Below are 26,666 nucleotides of genomic sequence, written 5' to 3'. Positions count from 1 at the left end.
GTCCTGTGTTGTGCAGTGCTTTGTGAGCGTGGGTGAGGAGTTTGGAGATGATTCTCTTGTTGACTGGGAGCCAGTGAAGGTCTCTCAGATGGCCTGTGATGTGGCGCTGGCGGGGGATGTCCAGGATGAGGTATGCAGAGGTGTTCTGGATGCGTTGCCGCCTCTTCTGGAGTTTGGCCGTGGTTCCTGCGTAGAGGACATTGCCATAGTCCAGTTTGCTGCTTACGAGGGCTTGGGTGACTGTTCTTCTGGTTTCGGTGGGGATCCATTTGTAGATCTTTCGGATCATGCGGAGGGTGTTGAAGCAGGAAAAACTGCATTGCAGCACCATCACATATAATAAAAGTATCCCTGCCTCCTGGAAACAAAGGGCCTGGTTTTCGTTGCGTCTTTACCACGCTGCGCTACGTGACAATTTCATAAATATGCCCCCACAGTTTATGAAATAGCAAGAAAAACCGGTGAACCATATTTATGGCAAAGGCACAGTGCAGGGTAGCAAGACACCTTGCTGCGCTGCACTGCATCACTTGGAAAGGGCAGGAATGCGATGTATTTAGGGCATACGGTGCATTTCTGTCCTTTTCGAAGGCACTGGTGCACAATGGACTGCTTGGTGCCACCGCAGGCACCCTTTCACCATGGTGCAAGGGTGCCTATGTTGCATGCAGGATTGTTTTTGTGAAGGAAGGGGCCCCTTCCTGCACAAAAACAATCCTTAGAGGCATATTCCTCTATGTGTGCTACAGCACACATAGAAAGAGGAAGTAACGAGGAGAAAAAGATATTTCTCCTCGTTACACCTCTCCTGGGGAAGCGTATCTTTGTGGCTCATTTCTAGGTTCACCAGATTTGGTAAATCTGGGAATGCCTAAAAAACTATATGACTTACATTTTGACACCCATGGGACGCCTCCCTTGCATAGAGTAATGCAACACAGCAATTTGCGCTGCATTGCTGTTGCAAAGTCATATTTTTGCCCTGTTCATACCCATGTTTTGTTGCTGACTGATGCTGATGGTAAATGACTGACTGTGCCCTGGGCTCTGTTATCCAGACCCAGGCAAGTGCTATGTTAAAAAACACTCATGTATTACACTATGTATTAGGGTACCCTTCCAATTGGCCTGACAGACCCTGTAAGCCTCTAGTATATTATAGGGCAAGGGGGTACAATCTGCCTATTAGCCCATGCTATATAATAGGGCATGGAGATTAGACGCCCACAGAAGGTCTACACTTGCATGTGTGAACTGCTGTTTTCTTTCTGTCCTTCTAAATGCAGGCCTGCTTTGCAGCCTGTCTTTAAAAGTTAACTTAATACAATTTGCATGACAGCCCCTATGAGTCCCTAGTAATTAGCATGGCAAGGGGGCGCCAACTACATACAAGACCCTAGTTTATAAGAGGGCATGGGAGTAGGGGCCCAGCAGAATTGCTGCCCTTTGCATGTGGGCACAGCTGGAGGTTTTCTGTTTGTACATGCAGCCTCACTCTGTAGACTGCATTTAAATGGAAATGATGTCCTAATTTGACTTTGGTGTTATAGGCACTTTAAATGTAATGATCTTCTATATTTTCACATTAGATACCCACATGGTCCACTCTAGGTATACCGGGGGAGGGAGGATCATGTAACTATAAGTAGGGGACATATAAAATGTTTTATAAACCCTGGTGAGGGAAAAACTGATCATTTCACGTTTCCCCCATTGTAGATACTGGCCTTAAAAGGCTATCATAGCAATATTGTATTTTATTTTCATTATAGTAAGGAAAAGCATAGAAAAGTCATTCAAGGACTTAAGATTTGTTTTGATAATCCCAGCAATTTCACATTGGTGAATTTATCACAATTTGTACAGAAAATAAGTTATAAGGCTTTTCTTTCGGTAAACCAAAATTTGTCCTTTGAAGGTCCCCTTTGATTGGTCAGTGCTAACAGGATTAGCAGAGCTGCCTGGTTAAGTGATAAGTGGCTGTCCAGGGGAGAGTCTATCTGGTGAAGGGCAGCTCTGGGGCTACATAGGAATGCTGGAGCAGGGGGAGGGGTAATAAAATATACAGCCTCAAAGGACAGCAGGGCAGGAGGGAATACCAGATTGCCTAACCCCCACCTTCTGGACCCCTGAGCCAGATACCAGGTTTAAAGAAGGAATTTACAGATGTTAGGAGAGCTATGGAAATGAGCCACATTGAGAGATGGTTCAGTCAACTCTTACTGCTCTGCTGAAATTTCAGCCATCATGGTTTTTAGAAGAATGGTGCTTTTTGTGACAGGAATATGCCACACTTTGGAGGAAGTGGTCATGCATCTGGGTGTCACTCTGCATTCTATTGGTCAGGATGCCCATTTCCAGATGCCTAGGAGCTGGGAATAAATATGTGAGAGGTGCATAGCCTCTCAGACCTGCTGCCTGAAACTACAAAAGGAAGAAGGACTGCCCTGTTGGAATGTGGAACTGTACCCTTGGCCTGCACTTCTGAGTGAACTATGCCTACTGCACAATCTGGTACTGCATCCCTGGGGATGGTGCCCTGCTTCAAGAGAAACTCAGGAGTGGACTCCCTGCAGCTACCGGTTAACAGAGCTTCACCTGTATCATCCCCAGCCAGAGTCCCTAGCCTGGAGTGCATCCAGTGGACTTTTACAGATTTGGCCAGGTGCATTGTGGAATCATTGTACAAGATTCCAGACCCTTGGATTTGTGTTTTGGACCCTTTGCACCTTCAAGAAGGGCTTCAGGAAACAACTCCTGAAGTTTGCAGAAGTTTGAAGATTGTTGGTAAAGTTGGCACTTTGTGTTTCTGGGAGGTGCTTATTCTTTAAAAAATAATAACTCTGGTTCCAAGGACCATCCTGGAGATTCCAGACCATTGGATTTGTATTTGGGCCCTTTGTACCTGCAAGGAAGACTTGAGGAAACACCTCCTGAAGTCTAGAGAAATTTGGTAAAGTTGGGTGCTTAGTGTTCTTAAGCACCAGAAAGTGTTTATTCTTTAAAAAAAAAAATCATCTCTCTGGTTCCCTACACTCGATTTTTGTCGTTTTAATGTCTATTTACTCATAAAAATATTACCTATTTTTTATTAAGCGGTGTAGGATTTTTATTGTGTGTTGTGTTCCACATATTTGCTGTATTGGTGTTTTTGAATGCTTTACACTCTTTTCTCATAAGTTGGGCCTGCCTGCTCAGTTACAGCAACCAAGGGTTGTGCAGGGGGCTATTTTACTGGGACCTTTAATGAACCTATATTTGATTAGTGGCCTTATTACAAGTGGTAGGCTCATACTTACCACTACTAATAATCCACTTTCCAACAGTTGCATTACTCCAGATTTTTAAAGCCATTCACAGTCACTCAAAGTGGCATTACGTGGCTTAAAATCCTACTTAGAGGTTTGCATTACGCGTGTATCACGATGTATGGTGCAATCATGAAGCAAAAATCTCATAAATATGTCTTGGTGTGTGCATCCACTCTCAGAAGATGCGCATTCTGTGAAACGTGTGTTAACTTACTGATTGATTGTTTGCTAGAAAACAGTTGGTTAATTAAATTATCTTTAAACAAAGTAGTTTGCTGGCTTCAAAATGTGTAAGGTAAAAAAGTATATTTCATCGAAGGATCATCCAAGGACTAAAGAGTCAACCCAAAAAGTCTTGTGAGCATACGGAAAATAAAGTTAGATGAAGAAAGACCAATTATTCATTTCAGCTGCCATTTTACAACTAGCCCATGCCTGTTTTTCAAAAATGTTCAAAGGTCAACACTTTTATTTTATTTCTAAAGCACAGAACGTAAATCGCAGACACCTAAGCGCCCAGTTCCTATGCATCACAATACATTCTTTAAAAAAAAGTAACGTAAAAGGAACAAGCATAAACCTTCAAAATACCAAGAACGTAAAACATATTTCAGTATACTTTGGCAAACAAAGTTTTACCCATATTACTAAATCATCACCGACTACAAAATTATCGTAGACAGCAATGAAAGAAAACGATTAAATCCGTAAGTTTCCCAGATGATAGGAGTAAAAGTAACTTTACAGAAAAAGCAACCAAACTAACCTCCGAAAAGATCAACTTCAGTAGTGACAGCAGCTAGAGTAGCAGAAGTGCCAGAGGGCGCAGATGTCTCACTGGAGGTGGCACTTGAGACTGGCTCTGGTGCAAACGGATCAGAGAGCTGGGCCTCAGAAAGAACAGTAGCAGAAGGTGCAGAAAGGGTGTCTGTGTGCAACCAGAGATGAAGACCAGAGGGTATTGAGAGAGGGTCGAGTGAAAACACTAGGCTTGAACTATAAACTTAAGATGCAACATAAATGGACAAACAACAAAATCACTACACATACAAAAAAACGAACAGTGACAACTTAAAACATCACTCACATTCCCTCAAAAGATCTGCGGTAGTGTGCTTTAGGTAAGCAATGTAAATAAACAAAAGTTAAATAACCTTCTATTCTTCGTATTAGATTTTATTTACACAAGTAGGAAAGTTGTACAATAAACAATTTGAAAAATCGGCTTTAATCAGGTGTTCACAATTTTATATCAACTGTAGTCCCACGAAAGACTAATTTTTGGACAGTGTGCAGTGTATCACCACCAGGTTGGACATCAAACAACAGAAGTTTCTTTGATTTCAATAAAGAAGAAAATTATATATTTACACGTTCTTATATATAAAAATAAAATCTAGCATTGTGGACAAATTATTTTTTAGGCCTTCGTATTCCAGGTTCCTGGGTGGGGGGTGATTTTAAACTCTAAAGACTGAATAGCAACTGAAGGAGTGAGCCTCTGCAATTTAACAAGGTAATCCGTTGAGACGGGGCAATTCAAGCCTCACTTCCAAATCTGAACTGCACTGGGGTATATACTGGGCAGAGTACAGCAAATACTGCTTCTAGATGTGGATGATAACACAAGATAGTGGCGGTCTTATTAATGAGCAGTCACGCAACATTCCAACTGAAGGCATGTTTTGTGATTGACTAGAAATCGCAGGTCTGCCACTATCTGAAAAAAAGTGTTTTAAATAAAGCAATTATGGGGGGCATGGCCAGAGGTCACGCAAGATGGCCGCTGCTCTTTAGAGCTCTGTGAGGCTTCAGCACTTCCAGGAAGGAAGGAAGATGTTTTCACATCAAAATGATTCATTTCTTCAGCATTTTTTAGCACTGGAGCTCTGCCGCTGCATAAATATGCCTTTATCTTACAGAGACATCGAGTTTTGAAGTCATTTCAGAGACTTCATGTGAGGGCCTGAGGTAATTATTTATCTGCATCATTTGCGTTTCACTCCATAAGCCTCTGCATAAACCTAAACTTTCACAGAGATGTTTCTATTTGACATTTAACTGCTAGCCTGGATGTCATTCTACAAATCTAATTTCCTCTGCAATGGAATATTTATTACCTTCTGACAGTCAGCTGAACTTTTGACCTCTCTCTTCAAATACATTTAGGGAGGTTTTCAACTTTCAGTATTCACTGGCAGCTCTTGTTGTCAAGGAGCTCTTTCAAACTTTCAGTATTCACTGGCAGCTCTTGTTGTCAAGGAGCTCTCTCAAATTTGCTCTTCATAACATGGTAAATGGTTTCCTTTGACGGAGGGGATTTATCCTTTTCAGAAGGTTCCCTTAAAACTATTCACCAATTGTTTGACTATGTGCAGTAAAGTGCTTTGCTCTTGTGGTATTCCGTCATGCCTGTTATAAGGGAATAATTTAGGATTTTCTATTTAAATATTTTTCATTATATTTTGCTCTGTTGTTGGAAACTTCTTGCAGCAGCTTCTCATCGTAATATAATTTCTTCATCACCTCACATTGCTGGCTTCCTATTACCAAATTGCTGCTGGCTTTTATGGGGAGACCAAATAATTCTCAGAGCAGCTAGTCATCCTCTTACTCCAGGTCTAATAATCCTCTTCGAGTGGTGTGCACACATATGACTAAATCTTCTCTACCATCAGCTTTAACAATGGATAGTGCTACAGACTTTTTAAAGGATAGTGCCTCTTCATCTCATGCTGCTGGCGCAATTGCGAAAAACACAACACCTAACACCTCCTCTGTCAAGTGCCCAAAAAAAAGACCTTGATTCTCCCTCCAAATCACCTACACATCTTACTCTAGATGATGTCATGGAGGAATTGCGTGCGTTAAAGCCCTCTATGATGGACACTAATGCCTCTTTGCAACTTATTGAGGAGCAATGGTCCCAACACAAACACTTCTCTCCTGCTACAGCTGCACGTCGCAAACAGTTTTTGGACTTACGTCCACAACTCAAATCCTTGAATATTCAATAGGGTCTTCTTCACCCATGCCTTTTCAAAATTACATTCAAGGACAAATCTTACTCGTTTGAGGAACCTTCAGCACTACAAACTTTTATTAACCAACACAAAACAGAAGCAATGGAACTAGGAGCATCTGCAATTACTTGAAGATATAATTTAATTTGTCTTTAATGTCCTTTCTTTTTTTTTTCTGGACAGTTTAATAGTAATGGTTATGTTTAGTATTTATATCCATGGTTTTCCTTCTCTGCATCTTCCTATTTTTTTTTTTAGATAGTGTTCTTTGTGCAATCCTCATGTTCCTTTCCCAACAGTATCCCTTTCTCACCATCCAAATTGTTCTACACGTTCCACTGGTAAGGTTTGATTTTTATTGTTCTTCATGTCACACTTCTTTACTGTAGTTATTACGTTTTTTGGCCTCCTGAATGCTAAATTTTTCGTTTGTATGTTTTTTTTTCTTCCTTGAAACTCGCCTTCATATGTTTTAATATCACTTTTCTTGTGCTGAAGCCACTCTTGCCTGTCTTTTCAGGTTCTAAGCTGTCCCTCTACCTTTCAGGGTATTCACTTTCTATCTTGCCTTCTTTAGCTTTTGTGGACTTTGTCCCTGTATTGCTGCATCAATGTATATACAACTTCTGGAGGACATCTTCCTCCTTTTCTTTTTCTTTACTATCTTGTTTCTTTCCCATTTCTTTGCTTTTGCAAAATTGATATGCCTAGTTTTTTCCTTGTTACAGCAGTTGTTTATTAATACTTCTTGTTATGCAACTTGGAATGTTAAGGGGCTTATACACCCCATTAAAAGTCAGCGTGTCTTATCTCACCTAGCTCATTTGAAATGCCAAATTGCTTTGTTGCAAGAGACTCACCTCAACGACTCTGAGGCAATTAAGCTTAAAAAACAATGGGTGGGGGACATTTTCTACTCCACTTCTACCACAAACAAAAATGGGGTAATTATACTCTGTCATAAATCTCTCAAACCTACCATAATTTCACAGCATCGAGATACAGAAGGTCGCTGGGTACTTGTTACATTTACAATTGACAATTTTTCTCTTACTATCCTAAATATATAAGGCCCCACACATCCAGATCCACATTTTTGGAAGAATCTTTCACATATTGTCTCTGAACATTCCTCAAACAATTTACTAATAGGTGGTGACAGCAACCAAATTCTCGATCCATTTTTGGACAGACGTTCCACGTCACATTTAATTCCACATGCCTCCCACAAAGGTTTAAAAACTTTATTTTACAGCATTCTCTCTCTGATTCCTGGAGAATATGCAATCCCGACCTCTTGGAATACTCTTTATTCTCCTACCCACCATTTCCATTCTAGGCTTGATTATATCTTTCTGAGTAAAGGTTTATTGCAACATATGGTCAACTCTGAAATCGGTGCTATTTTGATCTCAGATCACGCACCTGTGATTACTGACCTTGATCTTTTTCTTAATGGTTCTAAAACATCTTCATGGAGGTTTAATAACTCTCTACTTTTAGATGCTACTTTTATCGCTTCCTACAGTAAGTTTATAGAAGAATACTTCCACATCAACGATAGTGATCAACTATCATGTCATTCTGTGTGGGATACATTCAAAGCAGCCTCTAGGGGTTTCATCATAAGTTACGCTCACTCAAAAACAAAAGTCTGCTCAACAATAATCGACTTCCATCCTTGAAAATATAAAGTCCCTAGAACATGAATACTATACTCAAAAAACTAGTAAATCACATCTTGAAGCACTAGTCTCAGCTAAAATGGAGTTTAACCAGTATACCACTGAGCAAGCATGCAGCACCCTCCTGAAAATAAATGCCAGATATTATGGTGGTAACAAAAAAGCTGGTTCTCTTCTAGCTCGATATTTGAAACAAAGAAAAGAAAAAACAACTATTAAATCTATCACAGATAACAATGGTGTTAAACACTTTAGAGATAAAGATATATCATTGTGTTTCGCTTCTTACTATAAGGACCTGTGCACTCCAGAACACATGCCAACAGTTGAATCTCTCAACCAATATTTCTCTAATCTCAAACCAAGAGACCCACTGCAGATTGACATCTCATCTTTAGACCAACCTCTACAATTTACCGAACTATATATATTCCTCTGGCAGCTTTATCATTGGATGCGGAAAAGGCCTTCAATAGGGTCTACTAGGGTTTCATGTTGAAGGCATTGGAATGGCATGGACTAGGTACTAAATTCTGACATTTTATATTCCTTACCATGTTCCTCGGTTATTTCAAATGATATCCGATCTCCTTTTTTCCCCTCTTAAAAGGGGTACTCGTCAGGGATGCCCATTAACTCCTTTACTATTTATTTTGGCTCTCGAACCTTTTCTATACCAATTAAAAACGACTGAACAATTTACCGGGTTTCAGATTAATAATGCACACATCAAATTTATGGCATATGCTGATGATATTCTTTTGTTCATGTCTCACCCTGACACTTCTCTTTCTGCATTCCTGCATGAGCTCAACCTATATTCTGATGTATCTGGCTATAAACTTAATATAGACAAAACAGTGGTCTTACCACGTAATGCTCATTGCACTGGCTCTGTATTCCTTGATGCAGGATTATCTTGGAATTCTTCTAAGATTAAATGCCTGGGGGTATGGTACTGCACTACTCTCAAGGATACATTAAAGACTTATTTAGAAATCTTATCTGCAAAGCTTGTAGATCTCACACAGAAATGGTCTCCGTTATATCTCACGAGGTGGGGCCGCTTGGACACCATTAAGATTATGCTTCTCCCTATCATGAACTTCTTCCTTATGATGCTTCCTATTAAGATACCTAAACTATTTTTTAGTTCAGTTGATAAAATTCTATCGAAGTTTCTGTAGAACGGTAAACAATCCTGAATCTCTCTCTCGAAATTAAAACTTTCTAAAGTACAAGGTGGAGTTAATTTTCCTTTTTAATTTATCACAAATCTTTTGGCATTAAGCAAATACATCCCTAGTAATCTACACTCAATGGTGCCCCTCAAAAGCTATGGTTCTCTTTGGAAGAAACATTTATTTCTCCCTTTTCCCATAAACCCATTATATTCATGTCTAACCCCCCAAAATTCTGGTTGCCCAGCACTATCTCTCATTCAGTCAACTTACTGAAACCTTTTTTCATTTCGCATCTTACCCCCATTAATCAACTCTTTAACAGTCTTATTTGGCACAATAGTTCTCTTAGGAAACAAGGTAAAACCTTGTGTTGGAAGGCTTGGATGACTAAAGGTATTCTTCTCATTTCCAAATTTTATCATAAAGACTCTCTCATCCCTTTTACTACTCTCTGAGCAATTTATAATCTCCCTATTCGCATGAAATCCCAATATATCATTCTTTCTATTCTGGTCCAAGAGGCCCTCTATAAACTTATGCATCATAATCATTCTTCTCTTGCATCATCTCCACACCCGATCGTAACTTCTAATAATCCTAGGGCAGCTGGAATTTATAAAAAAAAATGTAAAGAGTCTGTTTCACCTAGACTCAAATCACCTCTTGAGACATTGTGGGAATCAGATCTTTGTGTTGTTTGGCCAACTTTTTTATGGGATAGAATATGGTATCAGATACATTCCACTACACACACTTGAAGCCTCACGCAGACCCTATTTTTTTTTTATAATGGACTTTTCTACACTCCTGTACGCCTTTACAAACTCAAACTTGCACAAAATGACAATTGTTGGCACTGCCACACTCAGCAGGGTATTGACTTTCACATGTTTTTTTCTTGTCCATCCCCATCTACTTTTTGGTCCTCAATATGGTCTTGCATTTCACCAGTAGATCAGATCTCCTTACCAATGTCATATGAATTACTGTTTTTGGGTGGCATACACAATATCTGGAGTTCATTCAGGCCTCTTGGAAAATTGGTGGACCTTTTGCTTTCTATTGCAATCTCTATTACTTCTAACTGGAAATCTTCGGAGAACATTACTCTCAGACAGTGGTGGAATTCTGTTTGTTATCATCAATCGTCATAGACTTGACAGCTATAAGCTTAATTCAACAGGAACTTTCTTCAAACGTCATCAGCTATGGTTGCCATTAAGTAACTATCTCTCACGCACTGCGAAGGAAATTGATTTTTCTCCTCCTTTGAAAAAATTGCCAATATATTTCCTGTTTTTCTTCTTATGTATACTTATTTCATCTTACATTCCCTGTAACTAATGTCTATTACCTCTGTCTCCACATGGCTATCACTTGATTCCCTTTTCTATCCCTATAGCTCTTCTCCCTCTCCCTTTCTCTTTCTTTATTCAAACTTGGAGTCTTTGATACTATATTGCTGTATATGCCTAATTCATTTAAATGTTTAATATGCATTTATAAGTACAATATTCTTTATGCATATATATTCACAACTGCATATCTCCGTCCTGGCAATGTTAAGTTAATGTTCTTGTATTTGACTCAATAAAAAACATCTTTAATAAATAAATAAATAAATAAATAAATAAAAAAGAAAGCAATTATTAGTTTTAAAACCAATTCCTACATGTCTTTTAAAATTGTTTTGGATTGTTTTAATGACGAATGTATGGAACTGGGATCATAAATGGAATCACATCTTTCCTGGTACTTGACACTCAAAGCACTGAGTTTAGACCCAAGTCTGTGGTCAGAAATGTGGGCTAGAAGAGAGCCAAATATGTATGAACCCCTAAATTCTGCACTACCATACATCCCTGCAATAGGTCAGTTTCAAGGGTCTGTAACTAGATTGGTCACGGCTTATTATCATGTCTTCTTTTTTACAGTCACTGCATTCTAGAATGAGTCTTTATACCAGAGGCAGACAATCTCTACTCAAACCAAAAGGCAAGAAAGGAGGAAAAGCTATGTGATGCCACAAATTCAGATAGATTATTTTTATTCCATATCTGCCCTCTCCCTTTGGCCTAAATGTAGCCAAGCTCACAGAGGAGTCCTACTTTGTACAATCTCCATCCATGACAGGGGTGAGTGATAGTGTGTGAGAGTGTGCGACAGTGTGAGTGAGAGAAAGGCTGTCTATATATTTTCTCTCGCTCTCTCTCAACCAACCGGCGGTTGCTAGTAGGTACTTATATCTAGGATCCAGTCTACATAAGAAAAACATTTTTTTATTGGCTTTTAACTTTGGTGCTGTTTGCTGAATCTTCCGAAAAGCTTCCTAAAAAAGTGCACTATTTTGTCTTGTTCCGCATGGAAAGTTTTGGGGTGATAGTTAATGTGCGTTTCTCTTGTTATTTCCCATAGAGCTTTTCGACAACTTCAGCCTGAACGGCTGAATGGAATGACACCAAATCCAGCAGAAAGCTAGACCTTGGTCCAGTAAGATCTTGAGTGTCTTCTCCTGGCTTTTCCTTCATTTTCACTGTTTTTCCTTGCTGTTTCCGCTGTTTTTTTGTGTGCCTTTGCCTCTTTTTCCCTTGTTTTCTATGCTTTCTCCTTGCTTTTTCCCCTGTTTTTTGTGTGATGTGCGCTTGCTTTTCACTCGTTTTTACTACTTTCTCCTTGCCTTTCTCCTCGTTTAATGCGTGCCTTATCCTTGCTTTTCCATAGCCTTCACTGCTTTCTCCATTTTTGAGTGCAGTCTCCTTGCTTTTCTGTTGTGGTGTGGGGTTGGATGCATGCAGGGGTTGACTGCGGCCAACCATTTGGTTGTGCGTAGTGAGGGGCTGGAGGATGGATGCATGTTGGCGGTTGGCCACAGGCCAGACCCTTCAGCCAACCCCCCTGCTACGTAATAAAAAAAAAGAAAAACGCATAGAAATTCACTTTAAAGAAAACCAAAAAAACAACCGTTACAGAGGTTGTTGTAGTTAGGAATTATCATTTACAAACGCTTGGAAAGTAACTAAAACAACCGAAGGTTACAGGGACGTTCTAGTTAGGGTTAGTATTTACATGCACACCACCACAGGAATTCAGCTATTATAGTTAGAGTTATTTCAAGTGACTAACTCGTGCCCTAATGTACATAACTGGTACCCTTGCCACTCACTGCTTATTATCCCACATATTACATCAGTAATATGTCTATGACATAATTGATAATATAATTGCAGCAAATTATTGATCTGAAAACTACATGGCCAGGAGTTATAGTTACTTGAAATAACTACTTGCATTTCTACGGTTTGTGTGTGTATAAAGTGTGTATATATATATATATATATATGGAAAATGTCACCTACCAAGTGTACATCTGTTCGTGGCATGTAGTGCTGCAGATTCACATGCTATGCATATCTCTTCCGACATCTAGTGTTGGGCTTGGAGTGTTACAAGTTGTTTTTCTGCGAAGAAGTCTTTTCGGAATCACGGGAACGAGTGACTCCTCCTCTCGGTTACAGTGCGCATGGGCATCGACTCCATAGTTAGATTGTTTTCCCGCAAAGGGCAAGGGAAGGAGTGATAGAGTATAAGAATATAAAGAGATGCCCATGCAAATGTAAATGTATATACATATGTATAAATGTTAAACTTAAACGACTACAGGCTTTCGGGGAGGAGGGATGGTGCATGTGAATCTGCAGCACTACATGCCGCGAACAGATGTCCACTGGGTAAGTGACATTTTCCGTTCCATGGCATGTGTAGCTGCAGAGATACACATGCTATGCATAGACTACAAAGCAGTTAGTCCTCCCATAAAATAGCGGTGGCTAGCCTGTAGGAGTTGAAGTTGTTTGAAACAGTGTTCTGAATACAGCCTGGCCTACAGTAGCCTGTTGGTGTGAGAAAACATCAACACAATAGTGTTTTGTAAATGTATGTAGAGATGACCATGTGGCAGCTTTACATACATCAGCCATTGGTATGTTTCCTAAAAATGCCATTGATGCACCTTTCTTTCTCATAGAATGTGCTCTAGGAGTGACTAAAAGTTTTCTCTTTGCTTTGATGTAGCATGTTTGGATGCATCTAACAATCCATCTTGCTAAGCCTTGTTTAGATATAGGATTACCTTTATGTGAATGTTGAAAAGCAACGAAAAGTTGTTTTGTTTTTCTAAAACCTTTAATTCTGTCAATGTGGTACATAAGAGCTCTTTTGAGATCTAAGGTATAGAGAGCTCTTTCTGCTACAGAGTCTGGCTGTGGAAACAAGACTGGCAATTCCACTGTTTGGTTGATGTGAAAAGGAGACTACTTTTGATTAGAAATTTTGGATTTGTCCTAAGTACAACTTTATGTTTGTGTACTTGGAAGAAAGGTTCTTCAAGGGTGAACGCCTGTATTTCACTAACTCTTCGTAAAGAAGTGATAGCTACAAGGATGGCAATTTTCCATGTTAAAAATTGATTTTGACAAGAGTGCATGGGTTCAAAAGGTGAGCCCATAAGTCTGGTAAGTATGATATTTAAATTCCAGGAAGGAACAGGTGGTGTTCTGGGTGGAATAATGCGTTTTAATCCTTCCATGAAGGCTTTAATAACAGGAACTCTGAACAGAGAAGTGTGTGTTGAATATTTTGTAACTAAGCAGATATTGCAGTAAGGTGGACTTTCATGGACGAGAAAGCTAAATTTGATTTCTGCAAATGAAATAAATAACATAGAATATCTTGTAAAGGTGTTGTAAACGGTTCAGTGTTTTTAGATTGACAGTAGTAGACAAATCTTTTCCACTTGTTTGAGTAACATTGCCTAGTAGTAGGTTTACGTGCTTGTTTAATTACTTCCATACATTCTGAAGGAAGCTTAAGGTAACCAAATTCTAAGACTTCAGGAGCCAAATCGCCAGACAGAGCATTGGGGTTTGGGTGCCTTATTTGACCTTTGTTCTATTTCTGTATTAACAAGTCTGGTCTGTATGTGAGTTTGGAATGAGGTACCTCGGACACATCTAGGAGTCTTGTGTACCAGTGCTGATGTGCCCACATTGGGGCTATGAGTATCATGGTGAGTGACGTTTGACGTAGTTTGCTGACCAGAAAGGGAAGGAGTGGGAGAGGGGGAAAAGTGTGAGCAAATATCCCTGACCAATTGAGCCGTAGAACATTGCCCTTGGATAGGGGATGTGGGTATCTGGATGCAAAGTTTTGGCATTTTGCTTTTTCGCTTGTTGCAAATAGGTCCATTTCTGGTGTCCCCCACTTTTGAAGTACTTGCGGGTAAATCTCCCATTTGTGAGTTGTTGGCGATTCCTGCTTAGGAGATCTGCCAGCTGATTGTCTATCCCTAGAATGTATTGTGCTAACAGATGAATGTGATTGTGAACTGCCCATTTCCATATTGTTTGGGCTAGTAGGGACAGTTGAGATAAATGTGTCCCACCCTGTTTGTTGAGGTAATACATGGTTGTCATGTTGTCTGTTTTTATTAGAACAGTCTTCTGTTTGAGAAGAGGTTGAAACACTTTTAGGGCAAGAAATACAGCTAATAATTCTAGATGGTTTATGTGAAACTGTTTGTTTGGCAGCCCATTCCCCTTGAATGGTATGATTGTTGAGATGAGCTCCCCAAACTATTATGGATGCGTCTGTTGTGATTATGGACTGAGGCACAGGGTCTTGAAATGACCACCCCTTCATTAGATTGCTGAGGTTCCACCACTGAAGGGACATATGTGTTTGCCGGTCTACCAACACTAGATCTTGAAGTTGACTGTGTGCCTTACACCATTGTTGTGAGAGGCACTGTTGTAAGGGCCTCATGTTAAGTCTTGCGTGTGGAACTATAGCTATGTAAGATGCCATCATCCCTAGAATTTTCATGATGAATCTTACAGTATATTGTTGATTTGGATGTATTTGTAGTATGAGATTTTGGAAAGCCTGTATCCTTTGTGTATTAGGATATGCTAGGGCTTTCTGAGTATTTAGAAATGCACCTAGGTAAGGATGTATTTGTGCTGGTTGAAGTTGTGATTTTAGGTAATTGAGAGCGAACCGTGGTGTATGTAGGGTTTATATCATGTATTGAGTGTGTTTTTGGCATTGTGTAAAATTGCTTGATTTTATTAGCCAATCGTCTAGATATGGAAAGACGTGAATGTGCTGTCTTCATAAGTAAGCTGCTACTACTGCTAGACACTTTGTGAGCACTCTTGGAGCTGTTGTTATGCCGAACGGCAGAACTTTGAATTGGTAATGCTTTCCTGCTATGACGAATCTGAGGTATTTTCTGTGAGCTGGATGGATGGGTATGTGGAAATACGCATCTTTGAGGTCTAAAGCAGTCATGTAATCTTGTTTTTGCAGTAGTGGAATGACATCCTGCAGAGTTAACATGTGAAAATGTTCGGACAGGATGTATAGATTAAGAGGCCTGAGGTCCTAGATGGGCCTGAGGGTGCCATCTTTTTTGGGAATGAGTAAGTATAATGAATATACTCTTGTTCCCTGTTGAGAATGTGGAACCAATTCTATTGATTGTTTCGTTAGTAGAGATTGTACGTCTTCTTGCAGCAGAACGTTGTGTTCTGGGGACAATTTGTGGTGACGTGGTGGTATGTTTGAGGGGTGGAGATTAATTATAGGCAACAGCCATTGCGGATAATTGATAATACCCAATTGTCTGTTATTTTGCCAAGGAGAGTGGAATTGCTGTAATCTTCTCCCCACAAGAGATGTGTCGAGTGGAAGGGTGAGAAGGAAGTCACTGCTTAAATGGTGTAGTGCTTTTTTTTGAGGCTTGGAACTTGCCTCTGTTCCTGAAATATTGTCCTCTGTAGGACCCTCTAAATCCCCCTCTTTGATATTGAGTTCATTCTCCCTGCTTGGTCTGGGAGGTAGACGCGTCAGAGGATTGTGGCTTAAATCCTCCTCTAAACTGGGGTGTGCGAAAGGAGCCTCTATATGGTGTGGTATATAATGCTACCATTGCCTTAGCAGTGTCCGAGTCTTTTCTCAGTTTCTCTATAGTGGTGTCTACTTCAGGGCCAAATAGATGTTTCTTATCAGAAGGCATGTTATTTACTGCCTGTTGTGGTTCTGGTAATTAGAAGGCAGCGCAGCAATGCATGCCTTCTAATTGTAATGGCAGTGTTGACGCTTCTTGCAGCTGTATCAGCAGCATCGAGGGCAGACCTTATTTGGTTATTACTTATAGCCTTTCCGTTTTCTACAACTTGTTGCACCCCTTTCTGATGCTCTTTTGGGAGGTGCTGTATAATTTCTTGCATCTCATCCCAATGGGTTCTATCATATCTAGCCAGCAGTGCCTGAGAATTGGCAATTCTCCATTGGTTAGTTGCTTGTGTGGCTATTCTTTTGCAACAGCATCACATTTTCTGCTTTCCTTATCAGGAGGAGAAGTGTCTCCTGATGACTGGCTGTTAGCTCTTTTTCTGGCTGTGCTAACTACCACTGAGTCTGGAGGAACCTGGTGTGTTATACTGTATAGTCTGGGTCCGTAGGGGCAGGTTTACATTTTTTGTCAATTCTAGGGGTAATGACTCTAGCTTTGACAGGTTCACTAAATGTCTTCAGCATTGTTAGAAATGGGGTCTTTGGTTGACAGTCAGGTTACGCCCTGTTCAAGCAAGGACCCTCACTCTAGTCAGGGTAAAAGAGAATCACCCTCAGCTAACCCCTGCTTTCCCCCCTTGGTAGCTTGGCAGAGCAGTAGGCTTAACTTCAGAGCGCTAGGTGTAAAGTATTTGTACCAACACACACAGTAACTCAATGAAAACACTACAAAATGACACAACACCAGTTTAGAAAAATAGGAAATATTTATCTAAACAAAACAAGACCAAAACGAAAAAAATCCAACATACACAAGTCAAGTTATGAATTTTTAGAGATTAAACTCAAAAATAGCGTCTAGAAACAAAAATGCTTCGATGAGATGTTAACACGGCGTCGTGATGGAGTCATTCCAAACAAGCCAACACCAGCGGCGCCGGACACGGAGTCGTGTAGACCTCCAAGTACAGTACCTTTGGTGAAGAGTGAAAACAAGCCGAGACGCGAAGTCGGGGATTGCGGCATCTATGCGAAATGTTGAATCCACGCGTTTCGAGCGGCGTCGGTCATGACGGGGTGTGGCGACTTCCACAGAGCCGCGGACTTCAGCGGGGCTGCAGCGGCGTCGAGCCTGCGAAGAGCGTCGCGTTCCAGCGAAGGTCACGCGTCAGGTGCACGCGGCGTTACCGGATTCGGCAGCGGCATCGGTCCGGAGTCGTCGGAAGTCGATTTCCTTGGATTTCCACCAGCTTTCCTTTCAAGGGCCCAGGGACTGGATAGGGCACCACTTGTCAGAGCAGGAGTCTCTCCAGAGACTCCAGGTGCTGGCAGAGAGAAGTCTTTGCTGTCCCTGAGACTTCAAACAACAGGAGGCAAGTTCTAAATCAAGCCCTTGGAGATTTCTCCACAAGATGGAAGGCACACAAAGTCCAGTCTTTGCCCTCTTACTCTGACAGAAGTAGCACTGCAGGAAAGCTCCACAAAGCACAGTCACACACAGGGAAGCACTTCTTCCTCAGCTATCAGCTCTTGTCCAGGCAGAGGTTCCTCTTGGTTCCAGAAGTGTTTCTAAAGTCTGTAGATTTGGGTGCCCTTCTTATACCCATTTTAGTCTTTGAAGTCACCTTTCTTCAAAGGGGACTCACACCTACTTGTGAAATCCTGCCTTGCCCAGGCAAGGCCTCAGACACACACCAGGGGGTTGGAGTCTGCATTGTCAGAGGCAGGCACAGTCCTTTCAGATGAGAGTGACCACTCCACCCCTCCCTTCTAGCAGAGATGGCTAATCAGGAAATGCAGGTTACACCCCAGCTCCCTTTGTGTCACTGTCTAGTGTGAGGTGAAAAACAACCCAACTGTCAAACTGACCCAGACAGGGAATCCACAAACACGGCAGAGTCACAGAATGGTTTAAGCATGAAAATGCTCACTTTCTAAAAGTGGCATTTTCAAACGCACAATCTTATAATCAACTTTACTAAAAGATGTATTTTTAAATTGTGAGTTCAGGGACCCCAAACTCCACATATCCATCTACTCTCTAGGGGAATCTACACTTTAATCATATTTAAAGGTAGCCCCCATGTTATCCTATGAGAGAGACAGGCCTTGCAACAGTGAAAAACGAAGCTGGCAGTAGTTCACTGTCAGGACATATAAACCACATTACTATATGTCCTAGGGCCTACCTTAGGGGTGCCTTACATGTAAGAAAAGGGAAGGTTTAGGCCTGGCAAGTGGGTACACTTGCCAAGTCTAATTTATAGTGTAAAAATACACACACAGACACTGCAGTGGCAGGTCTGAGACATGATTCCAGAGCTACTTATGTGGGTGGCACAACCAGTGCTGCAGGCCCACTAGTAGCATTCGATTTACAGGCCCTGGCACCTCTAGTGCACTTTACTAGGGACCTACTAGTAAATCAAATATACCAATCACGGATAAACCAATCACATACACATTTTACAGAGAGAGCATATGCACTTTACAATGGTTAGCAGTGGTAAAGAGCTCAGAGTTCAAAAGCCAACTGCAACAGGTCAGAAAAAACAGGAGGCAGGAGGCAAAAAGATTGAGGATGACCCTGCATAGGCAACAAAGTGCAACAAGCATGTTAAACCATTCCAGGCAACATTGGGAGACACTGGTATCTGGATTGAGTGGAAGACAAAGTGTTGAATAGAAAATCTTCCAGGGGTTCAGAATGCATGCGCACCCCATGATAAGCCGCTGCCCTAGAGACTACCTGAGTGTAGGCAGTAGTGTCTTCTGGTGGTGAAGGTTTTGAGGGGTAGAGTTCAGGATCATTATCTGGAATGGGATCAGGGTCATAGAGATCCCATGGGTCCACTATATCTCCATGTGAGTATAATGAGTGTGTCGGAGAAGGCAGTGGTGGTGGACTATTGTGAGGTGAAAAAACGTTGTGGAGAGTGAGGAGGAGAAGTAGGGAGAGGTGCTGGTTTCTCCTTTTGTTTCTGCACTTTTGCTGGTGGTTGAGCAGAATGTAACTCCTCTTGAAAGGCCAGCTTTCTTTTAGTCTTTAAAGGAGGTGCAGTGAGGATTCGACCAGTCTCCTTATGTATATGGATTCTTGATTGTCTTTCATCCATAACCTCCAATATTGGCTCAATTTCAGTCTCTTCTTCTGAAGCTTTGTGAGATTCTTGAACGGGCTTTGAGATTTGCTTTGGTTGTCTTGAAAGTCCTTGTTCCTCTGTATATGAAGATTTTTTCGGCTCAGAAGTTTGGATCTTTTTCGGTCCCAAAAAATAAGTCGGTTGTTTCGGCTCTGAAGCAGGGTGCCGAATTTTCGACTCCAAAGAGTGAGGACGTTTGCTGGAGTCCGAGTTGAAAGTTTTAACCAACTTGCTCGACTCTGAAGTGGACGGAAGAGTGGCCTTTTTTGGGGCCGATCCAGAAGGGGCAGATGTACTCACATGCTGGCCAGCTGTGATGATCTATCATCTTCCGATTCTTGTTCGGAGTCGGTGTCTCGGATGGAGACTGCTGTCTGCGTCTGCTCTTCCTCCATTACGTTGAGATGTTCGGTGCTCTTGGACGCCATTTCTAATCTTCGGGCCCTGCGATTTCTTAAGGTCTCCTTCAATTGAAATGATCGACAGGCTTCACAGTCTTCCTCTCAATCTTCCGGAGAAAGGCACAAATTACAAACCAGGTGTTGGTCTGTATATGGGTACTTTGCCTTGCACCGAGGGCAGAATCGAAATGGAGTCCGATCCATCAGGCTTTCCACGTGGTAGGCCCAAACAGGCCTAAGTCGGGTGCATGCAACCCAAAGGGCGAAATTTAGATTCCGGCGGTACTACAGATTCAATGCTAGATGGGAAACGCGATCGAAACAATACCAATGAATAACTAGGTTTTCTAAAGTTTTCCCATTCGAAATCTCGATGCAAGAGGAAACATGTCCGATGCCGACAGCGGAAAGAAAACAATCTAACTATGGAGTCGATGCCCATGCGCACTGTAACCAAGAGGAGGAGTCACTCGAACCCGTGACTCCGAAAAGACTTCTTAGAAGAAAAACAACTTGTAACACTCCGAGCCCAACACTAGATGTCAGAAGAGTTATGCATAGCATGTGTATCTGCAGCTACACATGCCATTGAACATATATATATATATATATATATATATATATATATATATATATATATATATATATATATATATATATATATGGAAAATGTAACTTACCCAGTGTACATCTGTTCGTGGCATGAGACGCTGCAGAGTCACATGCTGTGCACATCCCGCCATCTAGTGTTGGGCTCGGAGTGTTACAAGTTGTTTTTCTTCGAAGAAGTCTTTTTGAGTCACGAGATCGAGGGACTCCTCCCCTTTCGGCTCCATTGCGCATGGGCGTCGACTCCATCTTAGATTGTTTTCCCCTCAGAGGGTGAGGTAGGAGTTGTGTATTATAGTAATAGTGCCCATGCAATGGAGTAAATATGTATGTACATAATGTGGTTTAAATCGATATATTTAAAAATGTACAAATGTTCAAGATCAACTTCAAGCGGCTACAGGCTCCCGGGGAGGCGGGTGGGCGCATATGAATCTGCAGCGTCTCATGCCACGAACAGATGTACACTGAGTAAGTGACAGTTTCCGTTCGATGGCATGTGTAGCTGCAGATACACATGCTGTGCATAGACTAGTAAGCAGTTATCTCCCCAAAAGCGGTGGTTCAGCCTGTAGGAGTTGAAGTTGTTTGAAACAAAGTTGGTAGTACTGCTTGTCCTACTGTGGCTTGTTGTGCTGTTAACACATCCACGCAGTAGTGCTTGGTAAACGTATGAGGCGTAGACCATGTGGCTGCCTTACATATTTCAGTCATTGGAATGTTTCCTAGAAAGGCCATGGTAGCACCTTTCTTTCTAGTTGAGTGTGCCTTTGGTGTTATAGGCAGTTCTCTTTTTGCTTTGAGAGAACAGGCTTGAATGCATTTAACTATCCATCTGGCAATGCCTTGTTTGGATATTGGATTCCCTGTATGAGGTCTTTGGAAAGCAACGAACAATTGTTTTGTCTTTCAAATTTGTTTTGTTCTGTCAATGTAGTACATTAACGCTCTTTTGATGTCTAATGTATGTAGTGCTCTTTCAGCTACAGAATCTGGTTCTGGAAAGAACACTGGTAGTTCTACTGTTTGATTCAAGTGGAACGGTGATATGACTTTTGGTAAGAACTTTGGATTTCTTCGTAAAACTACTTTATGCTTGTGTATCTGAATAAAGGGTTCTTGTATAGTAAATGCTTGGATCTCACTTACTCTTCTTAGAGATGTGATGGCAATTAGAAATGCTACTTTCCATGTTAAGTATTGTAGCTCACATGAGTGCATGGGTTCAAACGGTGGACCCATGAGTCGTGTTAAGACAATATTAAGGTTCCACTAAGGAACTGGTGGCGTCCCTGGTGGGATAATTCTTTTCAGACCCTCCATAAAAGCCTTTATGACTGGGATCCTAAAAAGTGATGTTGAGTGCGTAATTTGCAGACAAGCTGAAATTGCGGTGAGATGTATTTTAATAGATGAAAAGGCTAACTTTGACTTTTGTAATTGCAGTAGGTAGCTGACAATGGCGGTCATTCCGGGGACCACGGAAGCACCGCCAACAGGCTGGCGGTGCTTCCCTGCCCATTCTGACCGCGGCGTTAAAGCCGCGGTCAGAAAAGGGAATCCGGCGGTTTCCCGCCGGATTTCCCCTGCATGGGCTGAATCTCCATGGCGGCGCGGAGATTCCGACCCCCTTCCCGCCATCCTGTTCCTGGCAGTTTTTACCGCCAGGAACAGGATGGTGGGAACGGGTGTCGTGGGGCCCCTGGGGGCCCATGCACTGCCCATGCCACTGGCATGGGCAGTGCAGGGGCCCCCTAACAGGGCCCCAGAAAGATTTTCACTGTCTGCTTAGCAGACAGTGAAAATCACGACGGGTGCAACTGCACCCGTCGCACCCCTGCAACACCGCCGGCTCCATTCGGAGCCGGCTTCTGTGTTGCAGGGTCTTTCCCGCTGGGCCGGCGGGCGCCCGCAGGCCCTGCAGGAAAGCCAGAATGGCACGGAGCGGCCATTTGGAGGTGACCGCATGGCGGGCGGCGACCGCCACCTGCCGCGGTCAGAATGAGGCCCAATGTCTTTAGCAGATGCGTGTAAGGGTTGTATTTGTTTATCATGGCAGTAATGAACAAATCTTTTCCACTTATTTGCATAGCAATGTCTTGTGGTTGGTTTCCTTGCTTGTTTTATGACCTCCATACATTCTTGTGTGAGGTCTAGATGTCCATATTCTAAGACTTCAGGAGCCAGATTGCTAGATTCAGCGATGCTGGATTTGGGTGTCTGATCTGTTGTTTGTGTTGAGTTAACAGATCTGGCCTGTTTGGTAGTTTGACATGAGGTACTACTGATAGGTCTGAAAGTGTTGTGTACCAAGGTTGCCTTGCCCAAGTTGGTGCTATTAGTATGAGTTTGAGTTTGTTTTGAGTCAATTTGTTTACCAGATATGGAAGGAGTGGGAGAGGGGGAAAAGCGTATGCAAATATCCCTGACCAACTCATCCATAACGCATTGCCTTGAGACTGATCCTGTGGGTATCTGGATGCAAAGTTTTGGCATTTTGCATTGTCTTTTGTTGCAAATAGGTCTATTTGTGGTGTTCCCCATTTTTGGAACTAAGTGTTTAGTATTTGGGGGTGAATCTCCCATTCGTGGATCTGCTGGTGATCCCGAGAGAGATTGTCTGCTAACTGATTCTGAATCCCTGGTATAAACTGCGCTATTAGACGAATGTGGTTGTGAATTGCCCAATGCCATATTATTTGTGCCAGGAGACACAACTGTGTCGAGTGTGTTCCTCCCTGTTTGTTCAGATAATACATCGTTGTCATGTTGTCTGTTTTGACAAGAATGTGTTTGTGGCTTATAGGTTGAAATGCTTTCAACGCTAGAAATACTGCCAGTAGTTCTAAGTGATTTATGTGAAACTCTCTCTGCTGAGTGTCCCATTGTCCTTGGATGTTGTATTGGTTGAGGTGTGCTTCCCACCCTATCATGGAGGCATCTGTCGTTATTACGTATTGAGGCACTGGGTCTTGGAAAGGCCGCACTTGGTTTAAATTGATATTGTTCCACCATTGAAGCGAGGTGTATGTTTGGCGGTCTATCAACACTAGATCTTGAAGTTGACCCTGTGCCTGTGACCATTGTGATGCTAGGCACTGTTGTAAGGGCCGCATGTGCAATCTTGCGTTTGGGACAATGGCTGTGCATGAGGACATCATGCCTAGTAGTTTCATCACCATCTTCACTTGTATCTTTTGTTTTGGGTACATGGCCTGTATTACATTTTGAAATGCTTGTACCCTTTGTGGACTTGGAGTGGCAATCCCTTTTGTTGTGTTGATTGTCGCCCCTAAGTATTGCTGTGTTTGACACGGCTGAAGGTGTGACTTGTTGTAGTTGAGTGAGAAACCTAGTTTGTGGAGGGTTTCCATGACATACTTTGTGTGTTGTGAACACCGTTCTTGCGTGTTGGTTTTGATTAACCAATCGTCTAGGTACGGGAACACGTGTATTTGCTGCCTTCTGATATGAGCAGCCACTACTGCCAGGCATTTTGTAAAAACTCTTGGCGCAGTTGTTATCCCGAATGGCAACACTTTGAATTGGTAATGTACTCCTTGGAATACAAACCTTAAGTACTTTCTGTGTGAAGGATGTATCGGTATATGGAAGTATGCATCCTTTAGGTCTAGTGTTGTCATGTAGTCGTGTTGTTTGAGCAATGGGATTACGTCCTGCAGTGTCACCATGTGAAAGTGATCTGATTTGATGTAGATATTTAATGTTCTGAGATCTAATATAGGTCTTAGAGTTTTGTCTTTTTTGAGTATGAGAAAGGTCAGCGAGTAAACTCCTGTTCCTCTCTGATGAATTGGTACCAGTTCTAGTGCATGTTTTTGTAACAACGCTTGGACCTCCAGTTGTAGAAGATCCATGTGTTGTTTTGTCATATTGTGTGTTTTCGGTGGGACATTTGAAGGGAATTTTAGAAATTCTATGCAATAACCATGCTGGATAATTGCTAGGACCCAAGTGTCTGTTGTTATCTCCTCCCATTGTTTGTAGAACTTGGTTAGTCTCCCCCCAACTGGTGTTATGTGCTGGGGATTTGTGACGTCGAAGTCACTGCTTGTTCTGTGGAGTTTTGGGACTTTGGAAATTCCCTCTACTTTTTGGGAACTGTCACCCTCTATAGTGCCCCCGAAAACTTCCCCGCTGATATTGGCTCTGATAAGTGGGCCTTGTTTGTGAGGTTGTGGGTTCCGTGCTTTGTCCTCGAAATCCCCCTCGAAACTGTGATTTTCGAAATGTGCCTCTACTTTGTGGGGAGTGGAGTGCGCCCATGGCTTTGGCCGTATCTGTGTCTTTTTTAAGTTTTTCTATGGCAGTGTCCACCTCCGGCCCAAACAACTGCTGTCCGTTAAATGGCATATTCAGCACAGCTTGTTGTATTTCCGGCTTGAATCCTGATGTACGCAGCCATGCGTGTCTCCTTATGGTCACTGCTGTATTTACTGTCCTAGCAGCTGTATCCGCTGCATCCATTGCAGAGCGTATTTGATTATTCGAGATGCTCTGTCCTTCCTCCACCACTTGTTGGGCCCTTTTTTGGAACTCTTTGGGCAAGTGTTCAATGAAATGTTGCATTTCGTCCCAATGAGCCCTATCATATCTCGCCAGCAATGCCTGTGAGTTGGCAATGCGCCATTGGTTGGCTGCTTGTGCTGCAACCCTTTTACCCGCAGCGTCAAATTTGCGACTCTCCTTGTCTGGAGGTGGTGCGTCTCCTGAGGTGTGCGAGTTCGCTCTTTTGCGAGCTGCCCCTACTACCACAGAGTCTGGTGTTAATTGCTGCGTGATGTATACAGGGTCTGTTAGTGGCGGCTTGTATTTCTTCTCCACCCTTGGAGTTATGGCCCTGCCCTTCACAGGCTCCTGAAACACCTGTTTGGAGTGTTTTATCATTTCAAGTATCATAGGGAGACTCTGGTACTGGCTATGTGTGGACGATAGTGTGTTAAATAAAAAGTCATCCTCAATAGGCTCTGCATGCAGGGTGACATTATGAAACGCCGCAGCTCTTGACACCACCTGTGTGTAGGCTGTACTGTCCTCAGGTGGCGACGGTCTCGCTGGATAACAGTCTGGGCTGTTATCTGATACTGGCGCATCATAAAGATCCCATGCGTCGGGATCATCCTGACTCATTCCAGTATGAGTTGGAGACTGCATCAGTGGTGGAGTGTCTATCGGTGATGGTTGTGTTGAACGTGGTGGAGATGGTGACGGGGTTACTTGTCTTGCCACCTTTGCCTGTGGCTGCTTGTCTTTCTCTTGGAAGGCAAGTCTTCTTTTCATCCAAATTGGGGGAAGAGTACTTATCTTCCCTGTGTCTTTTTGGATGTGGAGCCTTCTTTGAGTGTAATCTGGTTCCATTGACTCTAGTTCTTGTCCGAACCTATGTCCTTGCATTTGTGAGGACAGTCCCTGTTCCTCTGTGTAGGAACTTGATTTCGGTTCCGAGGCCGGATGTTTCGGTATGGAAACTTTTTTGGCAGTCTTTTTCGGCTCCGACGCCACTTTTTTAGTTTTCGGCGTTCCGATCTCTCGATGCCGACTTGCTTCGGTGCCGCCCTCTCGGTGCAGAAATTGCTCTGACCTGCATTCTCGGGGTCGCGTCTGCTCTGTGCCTATATCTCGACCGGAGTCGGATGCCTTCGACACATGCGTGCCCTTTTTCGGTGCCGATGGTCGGTCACCTACTTTCTGGGTTAAGCCATGGCCTGCTGGCGGTGGCGTCCCCTGGGCTTTATTGGACTTTCCGTGTGTTTTGTGTGTCGACGTCTTACTCACGGTTTTTGGCGTCTTTTCGGGATCGACCTTGTCCGAGTCCGAATCCTCGATGGAGAAGGTTTCTTCTTCCTCCTCCAAGTGTCTTTGTCCTGTCGGCACCGACGCCATTTGTAGTCTTCTCGCCCTTAGGTCTCTTAATGTCTTCCTCGACAGAAACGTTCAACAGGCCTCACAGGTATCCTCTTTGTGTTCGGGAGACAAACACAAATTACAGACCAGATGCTGATCTGTGTAAGGATACTTGTTGTGACATTCGGGGCAGAAGCGGAATGGGGTCCGTTCCATTAGCCTTGAAGATGCACGTGGTCGGGCCGACCAGGCCCCGCCGGGGGATCAAAAACCCCGAAGGGCCACCGGAGTTCTTCAAAATTCGGTGTTGATCTGTTGTAACTAACCCGATACCGAACGCAAACAATACTGTAGAATTTTCCGAGATTCTA

General features: G+C 42.5%; 1 protein-coding gene across 1 annotated transcript in view; it reads right to left on the bottom strand.

The window, feature by feature from the left end:
- LOC138273926 (clathrin coat assembly protein AP180-like) overlaps positions 1 to 26,334 on the bottom strand; it is a 176,409-nt gene extending 150,075 nt beyond the window's left edge. The window contains exons 1-2 of the mRNA XM_069218912.1: positions 26,223 to 26,334; positions 4,078 to 4,314 (exon numbers count right to left, since the gene is read on the bottom strand). Of these exons, the coding sequence (XP_069075013.1) occupies positions 4,078 to 4,314; positions 26,223 to 26,334 (349 nt within the window). The remainder of the gene's footprint in view (positions 1 to 4,077; positions 4,315 to 26,222) is intronic.
- Positions 26,335 to 26,666: the final 332 nt, after the last annotated feature.

This window comes from Pleurodeles waltl, unplaced genomic scaffold (genome assembly GCF_031143425.1).
Source record: "Pleurodeles waltl isolate 20211129_DDA unplaced genomic scaffold, aPleWal1.hap1.20221129 scaffold_121, whole genome shotgun sequence".
Classification (NCBI taxonomy): domain Eukaryota; kingdom Metazoa; phylum Chordata; class Amphibia; order Caudata; family Salamandridae; genus Pleurodeles; species Pleurodeles waltl.
This window is presented reverse-complemented; position numbering and strand designations above follow the sequence as displayed.